General features: G+C 29.2%; 1 protein-coding gene across 1 annotated transcript; it reads right to left on the bottom strand.

Annotated features, from left to right (window-relative positions):
- Window positions 1-52: 52 nt before the first annotated feature.
- LOC145271094 (uncharacterized) lies at window positions 53-12825 on the bottom strand. The gene is made up of 2 exons (XM_080126638.1): window positions 12066-12825; window positions 53-1093 (listed from the first exon to the last, which is right to left on the bottom strand). The coding sequence occupies exon 2, from the start codon at window positions 909-911 to the stop codon at window positions 108-110; it is 804 nt and encodes a 267-aa protein (XP_079982764.1). The 5' UTR covers window positions 912-1093; window positions 12066-12825; the 3' UTR covers window positions 53-107.
- Window positions 12826-24131: the final 11306 nt, after the last annotated feature.

Below are 24131 nucleotides of genomic sequence, written 5' to 3'. Positions count from 1 at the left end.
TTGTGCAGATAAGATGTGAGAATGATTGTTCGATTAATCGAAACAAAATAAATAATATTTCAACATTATTGATAACAAGACAAAGTTACAAGATATTGTCAAATTTGTCACGGTTCAACAACTTCCTGGAGTTCCGCTGGACTTTCGATAATTTGAATAATCATTTCGCCATCCAAAACAGACGGCGCGGTCGGGTCGTTCACCTTACACTGATGTATGTCAAAAAGTTTCCGATTGTCAATAACAAAACCGCATTCCTGGCACATAAAAAACTGTTTCTCAACAAGTTCTTCGTAGTCGGCGTCTGCTGTTTGGATTGATATTTCTCTAACGTCTTGAATCGAGCCAAGATCAGCATCAGTCGACACGATCTGAGAGGTTTTCGCCGTCTCGATCTCAACATTGTGGGCACGCATGTGTGACTTGAGCGTGAACTTATACTTGGTCGAATAGTTGCAATATGTGCACTTGTAAGGCGTGTCATAATTGTGCAACAGCATATGTGACGCCAGAGCCTGCGGGTCACTGAAATTTGTGCCGCACGTGTGACAAAGACTCGCGCTATTCTTTTTCAAATGTTTCCTCAAATGAGTTCTCAAATTACTGCGATCGTTTGTCGCAAAGTCACAAACATTGCAAGTGAACGGTTTTAATCCGGAATGTTTCAAAATGTGCACCTTCAGGTTTTTTTTCCACGCTGTCCGAAAATCACACAATTCACACTTGTAGCATCGTTCCCCCGTGTGGATCCGATTATGGTGTTCTAAGTCTCGTGGTGAACCAGTGCGGAAGTCGCAGTTCATACAGCATAACGGCTTTGCAGGGTTCCCGCTGCACTTGTGGCTTTCGATTTCCACTGCATTCTTAAAACCAAGCTGGCAGCTAGGACATCTGTGCGGACGTTGCACCATTCGGCATGCGAAATCCTGATGAAACTTGAGCGTCAATTGCGTAGCGAATGTCTTGAAGCAGTCTTTGCACTGATTCGTTTTCACTTCCTTCCCAGACGTGTGTAACTGCTTTTCATGGCGTTGCAGGTGATGCGCGTGGAAGAACGCAGCGGAACAGAAAGAACATTTATAATGGCGTTCGTCTACAAGAAATTGAAAACAAATTGATATTAAAATTGAAAACATAAATGGGTCAAAGTTCACCATTACGCCAACTGGAGACGTCTCAACATTTTGCAATAAATCAACAACTTTTAAAGGTTTTCGAGTATGCTGAACACAGATATCACCGGGAAAATTAGCGCAGACAAATAGTTTTCGAGATATAAATATCTGAATCGTGCAATGTAATTTCTAGTAGTTTGAATTGGCCGCCATCTTTGTTGTTTCAATGAAATGGGATAGTGAGCATGCGATATGTGTTGTTATGTTTAACGGTTATTCAACGCTATTTCTTTCGGGATAAACATCCCCCCACCTCCCAATGTTAAGAACGGCTTTTAGAATAACCCCCCTCCCCATGTTAATAACGGCTTTCGGAATAAACATCCCCCACACCTCCTGATGTTAATAACGGCTTTTGGAATAAACGCCCCCCCCCTTCCCCATGTTAAGAATGGCTTTCGGAATAAACATCTCCCACTTCCCCATGTTAAGAATGGCTTTCGGAATAAACATACATCTCCCCATGTTAAGAATGGCTTTCGGAATAAACATACACCTCCACATGCTAAGAACGGCTCTCAGAATAAACATACACTTCTCCATGCTAAGAACGGCTTTCAGAATAAACATACACTTCCCCATGTTAAGAACGGCTTTCGGTATGACACCCCCCCCCACCCACTTCCCCATGTTAAGAACGGCTTTTGCAATAAACATCTCCCCACCTCCTCATGTTAAGAACGGCTTTCAGAATTGCGTTGAGTCAACTACACAGATCATCCGCTCACTGCAGCGTGCGCACGCATGCTCAATATACCATTTCATGGAAACAACAAAGATGGCGGCCAAATAAAACTACTAGAAATTATGTAACAAAATACAGAATATTTATATCTCAAACTATTTGACTGCGCTAATTTTCCCTATGGTATTTGTTTTCAGCATACCAAGTCGTCATTTTTTTAAGAAATTATTGAGGCGTCTTCAGTTGGCATAACGGTGAACAGTGACCAAAAAATGGGTACAATGCTATAGTATGCAAGATACTTACAATTAATTAATATTAAGATTTATTAACTTTATATTATATATATATTAAAGCGAAAGTATCTGTGTGTCAGTTTGTGTATATTTTCCTACGCAATAACTCTGTCAATTTTCAGTCTACAGACTCGAAATTTGATATACAACGCACTGAGATTTGGGAAAATCTTTATAATTCGTTTTTGGCCAGAAATTTGGCTGTTAAGAGGTAAAAGTTCAACGATTTGACCTTTGAGAACTCTACCAAACTCTTCCGGCAATTTTGGGTCTAAACACTTCAAATTTTAGATATAGGTTCTTTGGACATGGATCTAACTTAATAACTTGATTTGATCCCAAAGCAGTAAATGTTAAGGGGTCATAATAGGGGTCAAAGTTTTAAAAAATTTGACCTCTGCGGTCTCTACCAAATTATTCAGACAATTTCTGGTCTAAACATTTGAAATTTTACATAAAAGGGTATTCAGAGATAGGGCAAGCTTTTTAATCGGTTTGGGTCGAAAATTTGAGCTATAAATATATGTATGTATGTTTGCGTGTCTGCCTGAAACTTTTGACAGAGGCAACGGATTTTCACAAGATCTATATTGTTTTGAAGCTTGACCCTTCAGACGACAAATACCGAAAAATTGGTTAAAACATTAATTTCTTCACCCTCAACTGGGTGCTTTTCAGCAGGGAGGTGTCGCCTTTTTTTGAAAGTCATCCCCTCTTTTCGATTATCTAGCCTTAATTTAAACCTACGCCACTTCTGGTTTGCCGGTGGTCATAACAGCAAAGACATCACGTTTTTTTGCTGTTCTTTTCCTCCATCGCGGTACAGGTTCGAGCCTGCCTTCCTACTACAAACTTTTTTTTTTTTTGCTCAACACACACCTCCAAACACCCGGGCAACGCCGGGCACCCATGCTAGTATTATATATACTATATATTACATAGTGGCATTTGTCTACAAGAAATTGAATAGAATGATATTAATTATATACGTTCTTTAAAAATTTGGTTATTAATTAAATAATAAATTAAATACTTTATATTAACATTTATTTACTTTATTATTGCATTTACTGGATGGAATTCGTTTACAAGAAATTGAAAACCAATTGATACAAATTAAATACTTTTTATAAACATTTATTAATTAATTAAACAATAGTTTAAACAAATGAAGCATGGTTCCACATGAGTGCACAGTAGACGAGGCATAAAAAAAAATTACTAAGTTCAGCATCCCCCCCCCCCCACTGAGCCCTAAAAGTCCCCCGGGGAACGTCAAATCCTGGTGAAAATGTACAAACGGTGCAGTTTTAGGCCTTAACATATGTAGATTTGAGTTCTGCACCATGCAAAAAAAGAAATGACTAAGTCCATCATTTGCACCCCCCCTTCCCCCTGTTTAGCCTCAAAAGTCGCCAAGGTCTTAACATATTTAAATTTGGGTTCCGCACCATGCAAAACTGCTAAATAAACTATTTACTAAACATACACAGAAAATTTTGACATAGACAGAAAATTTTGGACAAACATGGTAAAATAGTCCCCAAAAAAACTATTCGCAACCAGATTTTCAAAGATACTATGGATTGAGTTGGGCAGCAACATGTCTGATCATATTACACTTGAATTTCTGCATGTCAGTACAATCAGGAAAGCAGGGGCCTGGAAGGAAATTCCAAAGTGCAGCAGTCCGAGGGAAAAAGCTATTTGAGTAGAATGTTTTTTTTTTTTGTTTTTTTTACTCATGTTCACCCCTTACAAAGCATATCGCCACTTTGACGTAAGGGGCTACTATTTGGGGCCATGTCTAGGAAAGATTAACAAGATATTTGTTTGTTACAGTTAAACTTCTGCATATCAGTACAGCCAGGACAGCAGGCAGCAGGAAGGGAATTCCAAAGTCTAACTGTTCGAGGGAAGAAATTATTAGAATAGAAAGCTTTTCTGGCATTTAGGGATAACAACAGTGAAGGGGTGAGATCTTATTGCTAAGCGGGTTTTCGTGGATATGTACGTCGAGGGGATACAAGTGAAACGAGTTCATTAGAACACATTCCATTAAAATATTTGTAAAACAGGCACAGTGATGCAACATTGTGGCGATGGGACAGGGGTTGGAGCTTAGTTGACAAAGTGGGACCGATTATATCGAAAACTCTTTTTTGGACCCTATACAAGAGGGAGATGCTAATGGTAGATGCACCAGCCCAGATGTGGCAACAATACTCCATGCATGGGTGGATGATGGCCTTTTAAAGGTGCAGGATACTCTCAGGTGCGAGTAGTTTTCTAGCTCGATAAAGGGAACCCACCTTTTTTGCAGCAGCCTTTGCAATGTCTTCTATGTATTTGTTCCAGTTCATATTGCCCACAAATGTTAGGCTGAGGAGTTTGAATGTAGAATTATCAGGTAGGGTACTATTTGTCATAAATATAGGGGTTGGAGAGGCGTCTTGTAATTGTTAAATGAGAGCAGCTTAGTTGTACTAGCTGCATTATACTATATATTAAATGTTGCCATCCATTTGCGGCCCCATTCTACTATAGTCTGGAGGTCATTTTCTAACGATTCGGACATTGTCTTAGATTTATGTACATCTGTTCGTTCCTCATGCTTATTATAGGGCATTGTATCATCAGCAAATATACCCATCTCAGATACAATATTATCAGGGAGGTCGTTTATGAATATCATGAATAATAATGCTCCAAGGATCAACCCTTGAGATACTTCCGCATTAATGTTATGCTGCTTGGATGTACGTCTGACAACCTGTATGCTTTTATTGTTTAAGAAGGATCTAATTTTATTTAGTATACGTCCAGTTATATCATACAATTTAATTTTCATTGGCAGCCCTTTATGCCAGACTTTTTCAAAGGCCTTGCATATATCAAGGGCTACAATCCTGGCTTCGTCCGCCTTATCCAGTACTCTTTTTTGGACCCTATACAAGAGGGAGAGACTAGTGGTAGATGCATCAGCCTAGAAGCGGCAACAATACTCCATGCATGGGCGAATGACGGCTTTGTACAGATACTGGATACTCTCAGGTGTGAGTAGTCTTCTAGCTCGATAGAGGGAACCGACATTCTTTGCAGCAGCCTTTGCAATGTCCTCAATGTATTTGTTCCAGTTCATATTATCCGCAGGGGAGGTGTCTTGTAATTGTTAAAGGAGAGCAGCTTTGTTTTACTAGCTTTGAATGTAACCATCCATTTGCGGCCGCATTCCACTACAATCTTTACAACATTTCTACAGTGAAGGGGTGGGATTTTGCTGCCTGTCAAGTTTGTAATGGGTATTGTCATTGAAGGGGTACTAGTGCTCGGAGTTCGTTTCTGTGATGGGAGAGAGGTTGGAGTTTAGTTGATAGTTCATATATATATATATATATATATATATATATATATATATATATATATATATATATATATACATATAAGTAAATTCTTGGTACAGCAAAATGGAAGGAGAAATTTCAGAGGAAACATAATTTAATTTAAATACCAAAGAAAACAAAAAAAACGGGCAGGTGAAATTATTAAAATTTCCTTAAGGCCTTATTATAAATATAATAAAAACTACTATTGAACGTAAAATTGCTACATTTAATACTGTTAAACATATCGGTCCATCACGTTGTCTCATTTATTTAAAATTACCATGGTTAGGTCCTGTTGGCCTTCATATTGTTAAAAGGATTTCTTCTGCTACTCAACGTTGTTTTCCAGCTACTATGCTTAGAGTAGTTTACACAACTCGAACCTTTTTCTCTTCTTTTCGTAAAGATGTTTTGCCAACCATTCAAAAGAATTCTGTTGTTTATAAATTTGTTTGTCAGTGTGGAGCTGACTACGTTGGCAAAACATCCCAAAGATTGGAAATGAGAATATCCCAACACATCCCTCGGGATATTCGACTACACCAGGTTTCGAGAACATCCGGGCACTCCCAAGCTCATGAGTCCGCCATCGGCAATCACCTGATGAGTATAAATAGGTGTTCTGATCAATATTCCGATGGGTGGTTTTATGTTTTATACAGTGCGAGGTCGAACTATCATCTCAATATCATTGAGGCGTTAGTCATTAACAACTCTCGACCTAGCCTGTGTAGACAAAAGATTTTGAAACATCAGTTGGATATATTTATTGATTTAAAACCACCTGAACAATGAGATTTTTTTTTTCTCACTGTGCTTCTAACTAAAACCAAATTCCCTTCTTTCCTCATTCGATTCTTAGTTTTTAATTTATCATTCTGACGTTTCCTCTTAGAAGGTCAGACGATAAGGCGTTAAGGAAATTTTAATAATTTCACCTGCCCGTTTTTTCGTTTTCTTTGGTATTTAAATTAAATTATGTTTCCTCTGATATATATATATATATATATATAAGAAATGAAAACTTTAAGTTGAAATTTACAATCAAATTTATTGCTCAACAGGATACTCCAAAAAACAATTTACAAAGTGCTTATTCTGCGGACTTTCAATTCAAAGAAAGTGTTGTATTAGAGATAGGGGTGTTATGTCTGTGTGTGGTTGTATGCGCGCACGTGTGTGTGTTTTAATGCGTCGGGTCTGATTTATGTGTGGGTGTGTGTATGTGTATGGGTGTGCATGCGAGTGTACCTTGCATTTCATGTTTTTGTGTGATGGTATTAGGTTCTGTTCAGTTCAGGAGTGAATTTGGTGATGAAGTTTTTTTCCTGTGTAAGTAAATAAAAATAATTGTCTGTTTGGAAGATTGGCATTATTTTGAAGCTGTTTCCACTGCATGTGTGTACGTGTTTTGAAACATAGAGGTGTCTGTTATCTGCAATTTTGATGTTGCTCTTATTGAAAGTCCGCAGAATAAGCACTTTGACAATTGTTTTTTGGAGTATCCTGTCGAGCAATAGATTTGATTGTAAATTTCAACTTTTTTAGTTTTTATTTCTTTTCTCTTATAATAAGCTCTACTCTCTATTATTTGTGTATTGAGCTTTTTTTATTTGGTTGGGATTAAAATATTTATGTATAAATACTTGTTTTTTTATATTAGATCAGGTATTAGGTAAAATAGGTAAACATTGCATCTCCTTTGATTTCACTATATACATAATATTATATATATATATATATATATATATATATACACACACATAATATATACATTGTATATATATATATATATATATACACTTGTTTATTGTTATATAAACATGGTCACATCCTGCTGCTACAAATAGCCACTTGATGATATCTGTTGTTTGATTGAAACAAGTGGCTATTTGTAGCAGCAGGATGTGACCATGTTTATATAACAATAAACAAGTATTATCAGCTCTTTTTATTGAGCACTATCTAACAACCTCGTTGAATTCATTAGTCCATTACTTTTGAATAAAAAAAAACCCGAGTATATATATATATATATATATATATAGACTTATATGTAATATACTGAGTTCGTGTAATTCAGTACATTTTCATATACCAATAGGTTTTAAGCCAAAAATGGTTGACTTAAGGAGTAAACTACAAAATTATCACATTTCATAACTGAGCATTAATATTGACATGGAAACAATTGTAACGTAAAATGAAATACACTTTTTGTTGCCATCAACACCTTGTCTTGAAGTCTTGATTTTGCACACACAGTATATATATATATATATATATATATATATATATATATATATATATATATATATATATATATATTTATTTCTTAATCTATATATATAAAAATGTAACTCTCGGTTAGTTCGCAATTAATAGTCTAAAAAACCACTGGACGGATGGCTTCCACGTTTTGGTATAATATGTTTACTATATCAATGTGTGTTTTTATATATTTCTTTTTAATTATAACATTATACTTAATTTTTCTATGATAAATAGGTGTTTTTCTTTGTATCGAGAGGCCATTTTTTTTATTTAGGGACAATTATTTATTACCGCTTCCTGTCACGTGACCAGTGTTATAATTTAGCGGTTTTCCTGCTAGATCTGGAGATTTCGGTTGCAATCTAGCGGGGAATTCTAGAAAATTTGGAGATATTTAGCACCCACACACCCGCAATTTTATTAAAAATACTTTAAAACATAAAATAAACTCATTCATGTAAGTAAAAAAAAGTAGCATTTATTGCCTTTGGTAACAATTATTTATTGATTATTTGTTTTGTTTTTCACCTTTTTTCCACTAACCATTCTTAAATCTTGCTATAAAATCGATTTTTCCAAGTACATTTTAGGGGGTGGGGGCATTCCAACCTCCAAAGTAAAAAGCAAGAAACAACAGCAAAAAAAAAAAAAAAGAAACTTATACCAATACAGTAGAATTTAATTATCTACCAACCTAAATACTTTTAACATGCTAAAACAAAGTTTTTTTGTTTTTTTATTTTTCTAATTTCAAAATATGTTGCACCATTATTGTGATGTTTAATTTGCAGTATATTTCAATTTAACTTTTATTATAAAAAGTTTGAGTTTATGATTTGTTTCCTGCAAAAAAAAAATACCCAAAAAAAACAGGCAACACTAGCTGATAAAATATGTAAGCCTTCTGGGGAGCTAACCGCTTCAATATAATTCCAGAAACATATAGTGAGAAAAAACGGAACATTTTATATATTGAGTATACTATATTTATAATTTTTTTATGGTTAAAAAGTTAAAATATGGAGTTTGGGGGGGGTAGTGATTTTTGAAAATTTCAGACGATAAAAGTTAAAAATCTAGCGATTTTCTGGACATTTCTTTCTCCTGATCTCGCGTTTTTTTTTAAAATCTCAGTTGACAACATTGCATCACTAAAAAAACAAGAGGGGATGTAGGTATAGATAGGTGACAATCTTATAGACCAAAGCATCTCAGAGTGTATTCAATTGAAAAATTTCTAAGTCCAAACAAGAGGGGATGTAGGTATTGATAGATGGCAATCTTATAGACCAAGGCATCTCAGCGTGTATTCAATTGAAAAATTTCTAACTCCAAACAAGAGGGGATGTAGGTATTGATAGGTGACAATCTTATAGACCAAGGCATCTCAGCGTGTATTCAATTGAAAAATTTCTAAGTCCAAACAAGAGGGGATGTAGGTATAGATAGGTGACAATCTTATAGACCAAAGCATCTCAGAGTGTATTCAATTGAAAAATTTCTAAGTCCAAACAAGAGGGGATGTAGGTATAGATAGGTGACAATCTTATAGACCAAGGCATCTCAGAGTGTATTCAAGTGAAAAATTTCTAAGTCCAAACAAGAGGGGATGTAGGTATAGATAGGTGACAATCTTATAGACCAAGGCATCTCAGAGTGTATTCAAGTGAAAAATTTCTAAGTCCAAACAAGAGGGGATGTAGGTATAGATAGGTGACAATCTTATAGACCAAAGCATCTCAGAGTGTATTCAATTGAAAAATTTCTAAGTCCAAACAAGAGGGGATGTAGGTATAGATAGGTGAATATCTTATAGACCAAAGCATCTCAGAGTGTATTCAAGTGAAAAATTTCTAAGTCCAAACAAGAGGGGATGTAGGTATAGATAGGTGACAATCTTATAGACCAAAGCATCTCAGCGTGTATTCAAGTGAAAAATTTCTAACTCCAAACAAGAGGGGATGTAGGCATTGATAGATGGCAATCTTATAGACCAAGGCATCTCAGCGTGTATTCAATTGAAAAATTTCTAACTCCAAACAAGAGGGGATGTAGGTATAGATAGGTGACAATCTTATAGACCAAGGCATCTCAGCGTGTATTCAATTGAAAAATTTCTAAGTCCAAACAAGAGGGGATGTAGGTATAGATAGGTGACAATCTTATAGACCAAAGCATCTCAGAGTGTATTCAATTGAAAAATTTCTAAGTCCAAACAAGAGGGGATGTAGGTATAGATAGGTGACAATCTTATAGACCAAAGCATCTCAGAGTGTATTCAAGTGAAAAATTTCTAAGTCCAAACAAGAGGGGATGTAGGTATAGATAGGTGACAATCTTATAGACCAAAGCATCTCAGAGTGTATTCAATTGAAAAAGTTCTAAGTCCAAACAAGAGGGGATGTAGGTATAGATAGGTGAATATCTTATAGACCAAAGCATCTCAGAGTGTATTCAAGTGAAAAATTTCTAAGTCCAAACAAGAGGGGATGTAGGTATAGATAGGTCACAATCTTATAGACCAAAGCATCTCAGCGTGTATTCAAGTGAAAAATTTCTAAGTCCAAACAAAGGGGATGTAGGTATTGATAGGTTACAATCTTATAGACCAAGGCATCTCAGCGTGTATTCAAGTGAAAAATTTCTAAGTCCAAACAAGAGGGGATGTAGGTATTGATAGATGGCAATCTTATAGACCAAGGCATCTCAGCGTGTATTCAATTGAAAAATTTCTAACTCCAAACAAGAGGGGATGTAGGTATAGATAGGTGACAATCTTATAGACCAAGGCATCTCAGCGTGTATTCAATTGAAAAATTTCTAAGTCCAAACAAGAGGGGATGTAGGTATAGATAGGTGACAATCTTATAGACCAAAGCATCTCAGAGTGTATTCAATTGAAAAATTTCTAAGTCCAAACAAGAGGGGATGTAGGTATAGATAGGTGACAATCTTATAGACCAAAGCATCTCAGAGTGTATTCAAGTGAAAAATTTCTAAGTCCAAACAAGAGGGGATGTAGGTATAGATAGGTGACAATCTTATAGACCAAAGCATCTCAGAGTGTATTCAATTGAAAAATTTCTAAGTCCAAACAAGAGGGGATGTAGGTATAGATAGGTGACAATCTTATAGACCAAAGCATCTCAGAGTGTATTCAAGTGAAAAATTTCTAAGTCCAAACAAGAGGGGATGTAGGTATAGATAGGTCACAATCTTATAGACCAAGGCATCTCAGCGTGTATTCAAGTGAAAAATTTCTAAGTCCAAACAAAGGGGATGTAGGTATTGATAGGTTACAATCTTATAGACCAAGGCATCTCAGCGTGTATTCAAGTGAAAAATTTCTAAGTCCAAACAAGAGGGGATGTAGGTATAGATAGGTGACAATCTTATAGACCAAGGCATCTCGGCGTGTATTCAATTTAAAATTTCTAAGTCCAAACAAGAGGGGATGTAGGTATAGGTAGATGAAAATCTTATAGACCAAGGCAAGTCAACGTGTATTCAAATGAAAATTTCTAAGTCCTTACAGGGGCGGACGTTGGTATAGGTAGATGAGGAGCTACTAGACCAACACATGTCCACGAGTATTCAATTTAAATTTCTAAGTTCAAAACAGTGTAAATAAGTGTCTGGAAGTGGCCGATCGACGCCTACTGCCATGTTGGGTGCATGTAGGCGTAGCAAAATGCCTTCTAATCTGCTAGGCACATCGGGACTTAGTTTATTTTCTGTCCTTTCTCTGCACCGTGTAGGTTGGCGTCTGGATGTGCCTCATCGATGCCTTGGCATATAAACGTGTAATCAAGTTAAAACTTCTAACTTCAAAACGGGAGTTAGGTACCGGTAAATGAGAAGCTTATCAATCTAGACATGTTGAAATTTATAAGTTCACACATAGTGGATAGCAAGGCGAGGAATAGGGATATAGAATAAGAAAAGAGAGATAGACAGATCTAGATAAATACAGAGGTATAAAGAGATACAGGCAAGGGAGATACATTTCATGATTCAACTTATATGCTAATAAGAAATAGTTGGTATATCAGGAACACAAGCATTGTATTTACTAGTTAATTTTACATCAGAATACACTTGTAGATTTTATGTAGCTTTTTTTCTATAGGGAACATGCAAATAGCACACATAACATCTAGACATATAAATATATACATAAAACAATTACAGTTATGAGATATATCTGAACTAATCCAAAAAGACAATAATGATGAATATCATCACTTACCTTGGAAAATTATCCAGGCTGTATGCCTACTCACATTCCATCAAACACCAGAAAATCATGAGCAATTGCTTGGTTGATTTTTTTTATTTTTTTTATTTTTATTTTTTTCATACACATTTGTAATTGTGTCTTGTTTTATCAAGTATTTTTGTAGTTAATCTGTGGTGTTGGGAGAGGTGTTAACATGAATCAATTTTGCTTAACATTTTTTATTATGTATATTTTTTCAGTTTACAGAGTCATTCCAGTACCAAGTCTGACACTGTAATTGCTTGAAAAGTATTGCATTGGGAAGGAATCTTTTTTTTTTTTTTTTTTTTTTTTTGAGGTGTGCAGGAATTTCAGTAGGGGATGTTTCTACTGATTTCAGATTCCAAGACAGCAAATTTGTATTTTATTGTTTGTGCATTCTTTTATCAAGTTTTTACAGATGTTTTTGTGTTATGAAAGTGAAAATGAATGAGTTGCAAAGACATTTACATTTTTGCATTCTTTTTTTAATTCTTCACCTTTTTTGTTTTAATGTCCCAAGAGTGAACCAAGACGGATGAGTCTTATTCAGCAGAGTCGAAAAAAACAGGTTACCTTTGATTGTCCTCAATGGATTTGTCCATAGTATAATGTGTCCAAGTTATTGCCCTAATAAAGTGAGAACCATACCCCAAAACTAATGCAGAACTCTACTTAATTAAATGAGCACTCTCAAAGACAATTTATCTAACATAATTTTGAAATATGTTTTATAAAGTTACCATAGAGCTCTCAAATATATTAGGCACTCAAATAGGAAATTTGTTTCAAATACTTGTCATATATATATATATATATATATATATATATATATATATATATATATATATATATATATTAAAAACTTACAGTATATCTATACTTACATATTGACATTTAGGTTTTCAAAACATACTGCAGAGCTCCTCATGTTTTCTGAATTTTATGCTTTCGTCTACTAATCTATTGAGCACTCTTAAGTATATTTGTGTAGCTGAATTGCCATACATGTTTTTGAAAGTGTATATTTAGCTCTACTAATGTATTGTACTCTGTCAAAATAAATTTATGCAGTTGAAATGCCATATCTGTTTCTCAAATGTTTTATTTAGCTCTACTAATATATTGAGCACTCTGGAAGTAGATTTGTCTAAAATAATTGCAAAAATGTTTCCAACTCTTACTACAAAGCTCTTTAAATGCATTGAGCACTCTTAAAGTAAAATCGTCTTGTATAATTAAACAAAGCAATTTTTAAACTTACTACACAGCTATATAAAACTATGGAGCACATGCAAGCATCATTGGTATATATATAGATCACATAATTATTAGAAGTTATTTTTTTACTTGAAATACATATATATATATATATATATATTCAAGGGAGACAATTTGTATATAGATGACATAATTAGAAGTTATTTTTTTAATTGAAATGCATATATATATATATATTTAATCTATATCTATATATATTCAAGGGAGACAATTTATATATACATCACATAATGATTAGAAGTTATTTTGTATATATATTCACGGGAGACAATTTGTATATAGATGACATAATAATCAGAAGTGATTTTTTTAAGGAAATATATATATATATATATATATATATATATACAAGGGAGACAATTTATATATAGATCACATAATTAATGGAAGTCTGTTTTAATTGAAGTAAATATATATATATATATATATATATATATATATATATATATATATATATATATATATATATTTTATTTCAATTCCATCAATGAGACATAGAGCAATAAAGTCATGTTATTTACATTTTGACTTAATAATAACCCTTTAAAATAGTGCTCAAAACTAGACAGAGCTGATATTATAAAACGTTTATTTTATTACAGGATAAATAAACATTAAGATTTAACTAGATTTATATAAGAGTGCTCAATAAGACATAGAGCAATAAGGACATTTTATTTAGATTTTTATATAATAATTACACTTTAAATAGTGCTAAACAAAGGGAGACAATTTGTATATACATCACATAATTATTAGAAGTAATTTTTTATTGAAAATATATATATATATATATGTATATATTCAATGAGACAATTAGTATACAGATCACATAATTATTAGAACATATTTTTTTTATTGAAATATATATATATGTATATATATATATATAAATATATATTTAAGGGAGACAATTTATATATAGATCACATAATTATTAGAAGTTATTTTTTTATTGAAATAAATATATATATATAATATATATATATATGTTCAAGGGAGACAATTTGTACATATATCACATAATTATTAGAAGTTATTTTTTTAATTGATATATTTTTATATATATTTATATATATATATATATTCAATTTTTATATGTATTTTTTTTATTACAGGATAAATAAACATTAAGATTCAACTAGTTATATAAGAGTGCTCAATGAGACATAGAGCAATAAAGACATTTTATTTAGGTTTGTACTTAATAAATACCCTTTAAATAGTATTCAAAACTAGACAGAGCTGATATTATAAAACGTTTATTTTATGACAGGATAAGTAAACATAAAGATTTAACTAGAGTTATATAAGAGTGGTCAATTAGACATAGAGCAATGAAGACATTTATATATATATATATATAATCTATATATATTTTATATATATATATATAGTCTATATATATATGTTCAAGGGAGACAATAGTTATATAGATCACATAATTATTAGAAGTTATTGTTTTATTGAAATATATATATATATATATATATATATATATATATATATATAACTAAATATATATATATAAAATATATATTTATATATATAGATATAATATATATATATAATCAAAGGAGACAATTAATACATAGATCACCTAATTATTAGAAGTTTTTTTCATTGAATTAAATATATATATATATTCAAGGGGGTCGTTTGTATATATATCACATAATTATTAGAACTTATTTTTTTAATATAAATATAAATTTTTATATGTATTTTATTTTATTACAGGATAAATAAACATAAAGATTCAACTAGTTATATAAGTGTGCTCAATGAGACATAGAGCAATGAAGACATTTTATTTAGGTTTGTACTTAATAAATACCCTTTAAATAGTGCTAAAAACAAGACAGAGCTGATATTATAAAACGTTCATTTCATTCCAGGATAAATAAACATTAAGATTTAAATAGAGTCATGTAAGAGTGCTCACTGAGACATAGAGCAATAAAGACATTTTATTTAGATTGGTACTTAATAAATACACTTTAAATAGTGTTCAAAACTAGACAGAGCTGAGTTTATAAACCGTTTACGTTATTACAGGATAAGTAAACATTAAGATTTAACTAGAGTTATATAAGAGTGCTCAATTAGACATAGAGCAATAAAGACATTTTATTTAGATTTGTACTTAATAATTACACTTTAGTGGTAAAAAAAGGGAGACAATTTATAGATAGATCACATAATTATTAGAAGTTATTTTTTTTTAAATAAATACACATATATATATATATATATATATATATCAATATATATATATATATAATCTATAAATTTAATTTATATGTTCAAGGGAGACAATTGTTATATAGATCACATAATTATAAGTTATTTTTTATTGAAATATATATATATATGTATATATATATATATATATATAAATATATATTTATATATATAAAAGATGTATTTATATATTCAAGGGAGACAATTAATATATAGATCACCTAATTATTAGAAGTTTTTTATTGAAATAAATATATATATATATATAATATATAATATATATATATATATGTTTAATGGAGACAATTTGTATATATATCACATAATTATTAGAAGTGACTTTTTTTATTGAAATATATAAGTCATTCAATTTTTATACGTATTTTATTTTATTACAGGATAAATAAACATTAAGAATCAACTAGTTATATAAGAGTTCTCAATGGGACATAGAGCAATAAAGACATTTTATTTAGATTTGTACTTAATAAATACACTTTAAATAGTGTGCAAAACTAGACAGAGCTGATATTATAAAACGTTTATGTTATTACAGGGTAAGTAAACATTAAGATTTAACTAGAGTTATATAAGAGTGCTCAATTTGACATAGAGCAATAAAGACATTTTATTTATAGTTGTACTTAATAATTACACTTTAAATAGTGCTAAAGAAAGGGAGACAATTTTTATATAGATCACATAATTATTAGAAGTAATTTTTTTAATTGAAATATATATATATATATATATATATATATTCAAGGAGACAATTTGTATATAGATCAAATAAATATTAGAAGTTATTTTCTTAATTGAAATATATATATATATATATATATATTCAAGGGAGACAATTTATATATAGATCACATAATTATTAGAAGTTATTTTAGTTATTGAAATATATATATATAAAATATATATATATACATATATATATATATACAATATATATATATTCAAGGGACATAATTAGTACATAGATCACCTAATTCTTAGAAGTTTTTTTTATTGAAATATAAATATATATATATATATATATATATATATATATATATTCAAGGGAGACAATTTGTATATATATAACATAATTATTAGAAGTTATTTTTTTGTATTGAAATATATATATATATATATATATATATATATATATATTCATTCAATTTTTATATGTATTTTATTTGATTACAGGATTAATAAACATAAAGATTAAACTAGTTATATAAGAGTGCTCAATGAGACATAGACCAATAAAGACATTTTATTTAGGTTTGTACTAATAAATACCCTTTAAATAGTGTTCAAAACTAGACAGAGCTGATATTATAAAATGTTTATTTTATTACAGAAAAAATAAACATTAAGATGTAACTAGAGTTATATAAGAGTGCTCGATTAGACATAGAGCAATAAAGACATTTTATTTAGATTTGTACTTAATAAATCCACTTTTAAATAGTAATCAAACCTAGACAGAGCTGATATTATAAAACGTTTATTTTATTACAGGATAAGTAAACATTAAGATTTAACTAGAGTTATATAAGAGTGCTCAATTAGACATAGAGCAATGAAGACACTTTATTTAGATTTCTAATTTATAATTACACTTTAAATAGTGCTAAAAAAGGGAGACAATTTGTATAGAGATCACATAATTATTGGATGTAATTTTCTGTTGAAATACATATATGTATATATATATTCAAGGGAGACAATTGATATATAGATCACATAATTATTATAACTTATTTTTTTTATTGAAATAAATATATATATATATATATATATATATATATATATATATATATATATATATATATATATATATTCAAGGGAGACAATTTATATATAGATCACATAATTATTAGATGGAATTTTTTTTAATAAATATATATATATAAATATATTTATATATATATATATAATATATATATATTTTATATATATATATAATCTATATATATTTTATATATATATATAGTCTATATATATATGTTCAAGGGAGACAATTGTTATATAGATCACATAATTATTAGAAGTTATTTTTTTATTGAAATATATATATAACTAAATATATATATATAATATATATGTATATATAGATATAATATATATATAATCAATGGAGACAATTAATACATAGATCACCTAATTATTAGAAGTTGTTTTTATTGAATTAAATATATATATATTCAAGGGGGTCGTTTGTATATATATCACATAATTATTAGAAGTTATTTTTTTAATTGAAATATATATATATATTCATTCAATATTTATATGTATTTTATTTTATTACAGGATAAATAAACATTAAGATTCAACTAGTTACATAAGTGTGCTCAATGAGACATAGAGCAATAAAGACATTTTATTTAGGTTTGTACTTAATAAATACCCTTTAAATAGTGCTAAAAACTAGAGAGAGCTGATATTATAAAACGTATATTTCATTCCAGGATAAATAATCATTAAGATATAAATAGAGTCATATAAGAGTGCTCACTGAGACATAGAGCAATAAAGACATTTTATTTAGATTTGTACTTAATAATACCACTTTAAATAGTGTTCAAAACTAGACAGAGATGATATTATAAACCGTTTATGTTATTACAGGATAAGTAAACATTAAGATTTAACTAGAGTTATATAAGAGTGCTCAATTAGACATAGAGCAATAAAGACATTTTATTTAGATTTGTACTTAATAATTACACTTTAGTGCTAAAAAAGGGAGACAACTTATAGATAGATCACATAATTATTAGAAGTTATTTTTTTAAAATAAATACACATATATATATATTTTATATATATAATATATATATGTTCAAGGGGGACAATTGTTATATAGATCAAATAATTATAAGTTTTTTTTATTGAAATATATATATATGTATATATATATATATATATATATATATATATATATATATATATAAATATATATTTATATATATAATATATATATTTATATATACAAGGGAGACAATTAATACATAGATAACCTAATTATTAGAATTTTTTTTTTATTGAAATAAAAATATATATATATATATATATATATATATATAATATATATATATATATTCAAGGGAGACAATTTGTATATATATCACATAATTATTAGAAGTTTTTTTTTAATTGGAATATATATATATGTAGTCATTCAATTTTTATATGTATTTTATTTTATTTCAGGATAAATAAACATTAAGATTTAACTAGAGTTATATAAGAGTGCTCAATTAGACATAGAGCAATAAAGACATTTTATTTAGGTTTGTACTTAATAAATACCCTTTAAATAGTGCTAAAAACTAGACAGAGCTGATATTATAAAACGTTTATTTTATCCCAGGATAAATAAACATTAAGATTTAACTAGAGTAATATAAGAGTGCTCAATTAGTCATAGAGAAATGAAGACATTTTATTTAGATTTGTACTTTATAATTACACTTAAAGTAGTGCTAAAAAAGGGAGACAATTTGTATATACATCACATAATTATTAGAAGTAATTTTTTATCGAAATCTATATAAATATATATATATATATATATATATATATATTCAATGAGACAATTAGTATATAGATCACATAATTATTAGAACTTATTTTTTTATTGAAATAAATATATATATATATATATATATATATATATATATATATATATATATATATTCAAGGGAGACAATTTGTATATATATCACATAATGTATAGAAGTTATTTTTTTAATTGAAATATATATATACATATATATATATATATTTATTCAATTTTTATATATAATTATTAGAAGTTATTTTTTTAATTGAAATATATATGTATATTCAAGGGAGCCAATTTTTATATAGATCACATAATTATTAGAACTTACTTTTTTATTGAAATAAATACATAAATATATATATATATATATATATTCAAAGGAGACAATTTATATATAGATCACATAATTATTAGAAGTTATTTTTTTTCTAAATGAATATATATATATATATATGTATATATATAAATATATATATATATATATATAATATATGTATATTTAATATATATAATCTGTATATATATGTTCAAGGGAGACAATTGTTATATAGATCACATAATTATTAGAAGTTATTGTTTTATTGAAATATATATATATATAAATACATATATATATATATAAAATATATATTTATATATATATATATATATATATATATATATATATATATATAATATATATATTCAAGGGAGACAAGTAATACATAGATTACCTAATTATTAAAAGTTTTTTTTATTGAAATAAATATATATATAATATATATATATATATATATATATATATATATATATATATATATATATATTCAAGGGAGACAATTTGTATATATGTAACAATTATTAGGAGTTATTTTTTTAATTGATATATATATATATATATATTTATATATATTCAATTTTTATATGTATGTTATTTTATTACAGGATAAATAAACATTAAGATTCAACTAGTCATATAAGAGTGCTCAATTAGACATAGAGCAATAAAGACATTTTATTTAGATTTGAACTTAATTAATACACTTCAAATAGTGTTCAAAACTAGACAGAGCTGATATTATAAAACGTTTATTTTATTACAGGAAAAATAAACATTAAGATTTAACTAGAGTTATATAAGAGTGCTCAATTAGACATAGAGCAATAAAGATATTTTATTTAGATTTCTACTTATTAATTACACTTTAAATAGTGCTAAAAAAATGGGAGACAATTTGTATATAGATCACATAATTGTTAGAAGTGATTTTTTTAATTGAAATATATATATATATATATATATATATATATATATATATATATTCAAGGGAGACAATTTATATATAGATCACATAATTATTAGAAGTTATTTTTTTTAAGTAAATATATGTATATATATATATAAATATATATAATATATATATTATATATATATATAATCTATATATATATGTACAAGGGAGACAATTGTTTTATAGATCACATAATTATTAGAAGTGTTTTTTTATTGAAATATATATATATAAATATTTATATATATATATATTGACATTTTAGATTTATCATTGAGAATCATAACAGTTAGAATAAAATTATTAAAATTTATATTACATTATGTCATATTCACACAAGAATACCAAAAAAATTGTGGTTATCTAAATTGACGTTTACATTTTTTTTAAGTTATTACCTTGCTCTACTGATGTATTGAGCACTCTACATATAAGTCCTATCATTTGAATTTCTGTGTATATATTTTAAATATTAACAGTTAGCTCTAAGTCTTATCATCAAATTGCCATACATATTTCCAAAAATTTAACAACTATCTCTACTAATTCATTAATCATTGTATATATTTATCTTTCTGTCTCTCATTATTTATCTATCTATCTATCTATAGAATTGAATATGTCTGTCTGTGTGTACATTTCTCTGTCAATTTTAGTCTACATATTCCAAATTTTGATACAAAGGGTACTGAGATTTTAGAAAATCTATGTGATTTGTATTTGAACAGAAATTTTGCAATTAAGGGGTCAAAGTTCAATGATTTGGCCTTTGAGAACCCTACTAATTTCCTCCGACAATTATGGGTCTAAACACTTGAAATTTTACATATAGTTTCCTTGGACATGGATCTAACTTAATATCTCCATTGGAGCCCAAAACAATAAATTGTAAAGGTTCATAATAGGGGTCAAATTTTTTAAAATTAACCGTTTTTCTGCTTTTTTTTTTTGGTTGGGGAGGGGGGCAGCATACACCGCTAAACACCGGGGCTACGGCAGGAACTCATGCTAGTATAATATATATATATATATATATATATATATATATATATATATATATTCATATATATATATATATATTCATATATATATATATATATATATATATATATATATATATATTAATATATATATATTCATATATATATATATATATATTCATATATATATCAATTAAAACATAACTTCTATTTCCATTATTTTCATATATATATATATATATGCATATTTATATCAATTAAAACATAACTCCTAATAATTATCTGATCTTTATACAAATTGTCTGCCTTGAATATATATATATATATATATATATATATATATATATATATATATATATATATATATATATATATATATATATATATTTATGTGAATTAAAAAGAATAAGTTCTAATGATTATGTGATCTTTATACAAATTGTCTCCCTCGAATATATATATATATATATATATATATATATATATATTCAAGGGAGACAATTTGAATATAGAAGACAGTTATTAGAAGTTATTTTTTTAATTGAAATAAATATATATATATATATATATATATATATATATTTGAATTAAATAACTTCAAATAATTATGATCTATATAAAAATTGTCTCCCTTGAATATATATATTATATATATAAATATATATATATATACATATATTTCAATAAAAAAATAACTTCTAATAATTGTCGTCTATATACAAATTGTCTCCCTTGATTATATATATATATATATGTATATATATATATACATACACATATTAAAGGGAGACAATTTGTATATAGATGACATAATTATTAGAAGTTATCTTTTTTATGCTTAATTGAATTTTAATGCTTAGTTTTTCCATCAATTGTTTTACTTGGGTAATTTTTTGTAATGTATATTTGAAAAAAATCTATGTGCTAGTTGAGATAAGAAATAAGGAAAATTCTTACCTGTTACTTCCCAGGTGTTATCTCCACTTTTTCTCTGTTCTGCTTCTTGCTGAAACTCATGGCAATTTCATGTTTGTTTGTGTTCTTTGTTACATATATATATTTTTTAATGTGAGGATTTTTTTTCTTTTAATAATTTAAAAACTTTTTTTTGATTTATATAATAAAGAGAGACAACATAACTAATGGATTTTTTTTAAATGATATATTCAACTTTCTGGTTATGATCAAATGTACTACTTTATTTTTTTTTTTTTTTTTTTGTAGTTGCATAAGTTAGCTGATGAGAAGAAATACAAGCAGAACTGCATTCATTTAAATAAAGCTAATAGTTTAGAATTTGATTTTACCCAGATGTGCATGTACACAAAGAAAGAAACACTTACTTGAGGACTTCTGTAACTACAGGAAACATGTGGCAGATAGGATAGGTGATGCTGCTGGATTCAGTTGTTTTTTCCAATCCACATAATTCTCACAATAGCTTATAGTAGAATTCCACCATGATCAAGGGGAGTACCTGAAATTACAGAAATATACACACAGAAGGAAAGAAAAAGAATACTTACTCTACTTCTATGACAATGATTGCTGCGAAGACTTCAAGATGCTAATGTAGGAAGAAACAGATAGACATACATCATACGCAGTTTAAGTGTACCCAGATGTGCTTGAACGCAAAGAAAGAAATACTTGATTCAAACTGCACAAGACATGTGGCAGACAGGAACGGTGATGCTGCTAGGTTTCATTGCTTGTTCCAATCTATAAAAAAGAGATGATGTTTATAGTGTTTATAATCTACTGCTGTGTGAAAGCTGGAACAATGGAAACAGTTAAATTAAATTATCAAATCACAAAGACTGAAATCGAAATAGAAAGAAGAAAGGGTGATACTATACTCATCTTCCTGTTGGTGCAGACCACTTGCTCGTGACTGTTCGTTCGCCATGAAACTGGAAAGTAAAATAAATAAAAAAAGAAAAAAAGAGAGGTTCCACCGGGGAAAGCTCGTGTCTGGGCAGCGAGGTGATGAACTCCCGAAAGGAGGGGCACTATATAAAAACAAGCTTTGCTGCGAACATCTCCTAAAAAGCGGTTTCTACTCAGAATAACAGGCGGAGCAGAAAACAGAGGTGTTCTCTCTACCCAACAGGATTCGTAAAGATACCAATAGTTTGTGTTCATAAGACGGCGGTGATCGCTCACAAAACTGGCATTCCTACTGTCATGTCGGAGGACCGTCATATATAATTGCACTACCATTTCGTATTGGAGGACGGTCATATATAATTGCACTACCATACCGTTTCGGAGTTCCTAGACAGTAGGAATAATAAAAGCGGCCTTAAAGCGGCTTGTGAGCACACAATCTAGTCGAACTCTAGTCGTCCTTAGTCGAGTCGAGGCAAGCCTGCATTATATAGTAACACGAGCACGTGTCGCCTGCTTAGAGGGTAGCCCCCTTTGGGAGATTCGAAAGCGCACCTCACAGCGGAAGAGCTTCGGAACCAATCGGACCGTACCCAGACTTGCAGCTATTTGTTAACTTGGAAGTGGAGTCAACACCCCGACACTGAGAAAAGAGCTTTCCAAAAGCTCAAAACCAGTTGCATGCAAAGTCGGGGAAACTGGGAGCAGGCTGGGGAGAACACGGGGCCTTGCAGGGAGGCCCATTTTTCTCTTTCGTTCGGTTTACATCTTTCGGGTATTGTTCTCCTTTCAGCCTGCCCCCATCACGCCTTTTTGCTCGCCACAT

This window comes from Euprymna scolopes, chromosome 46, assembly GCF_053919585.1.
Source record: "Euprymna scolopes isolate OS-2025 chromosome 46, ASM5391958v1, whole genome shotgun sequence".
Classification (NCBI taxonomy): Eukaryota; Metazoa; Mollusca; class Cephalopoda; order Sepiida; family Sepiolidae; genus Euprymna; species Euprymna scolopes.
This window is presented reverse-complemented; position numbering and strand designations above follow the sequence as displayed.

What these genes read in the sequence shown, in the direction of transcription:
- LOC145271094 (XM_080126638.1), bottom strand. Translation starts at nt 911, where the DNA reads ATGGTGCAACGTCCGCACAGATGTCCTAGCTGCCAGCTTGGTTTTAAG.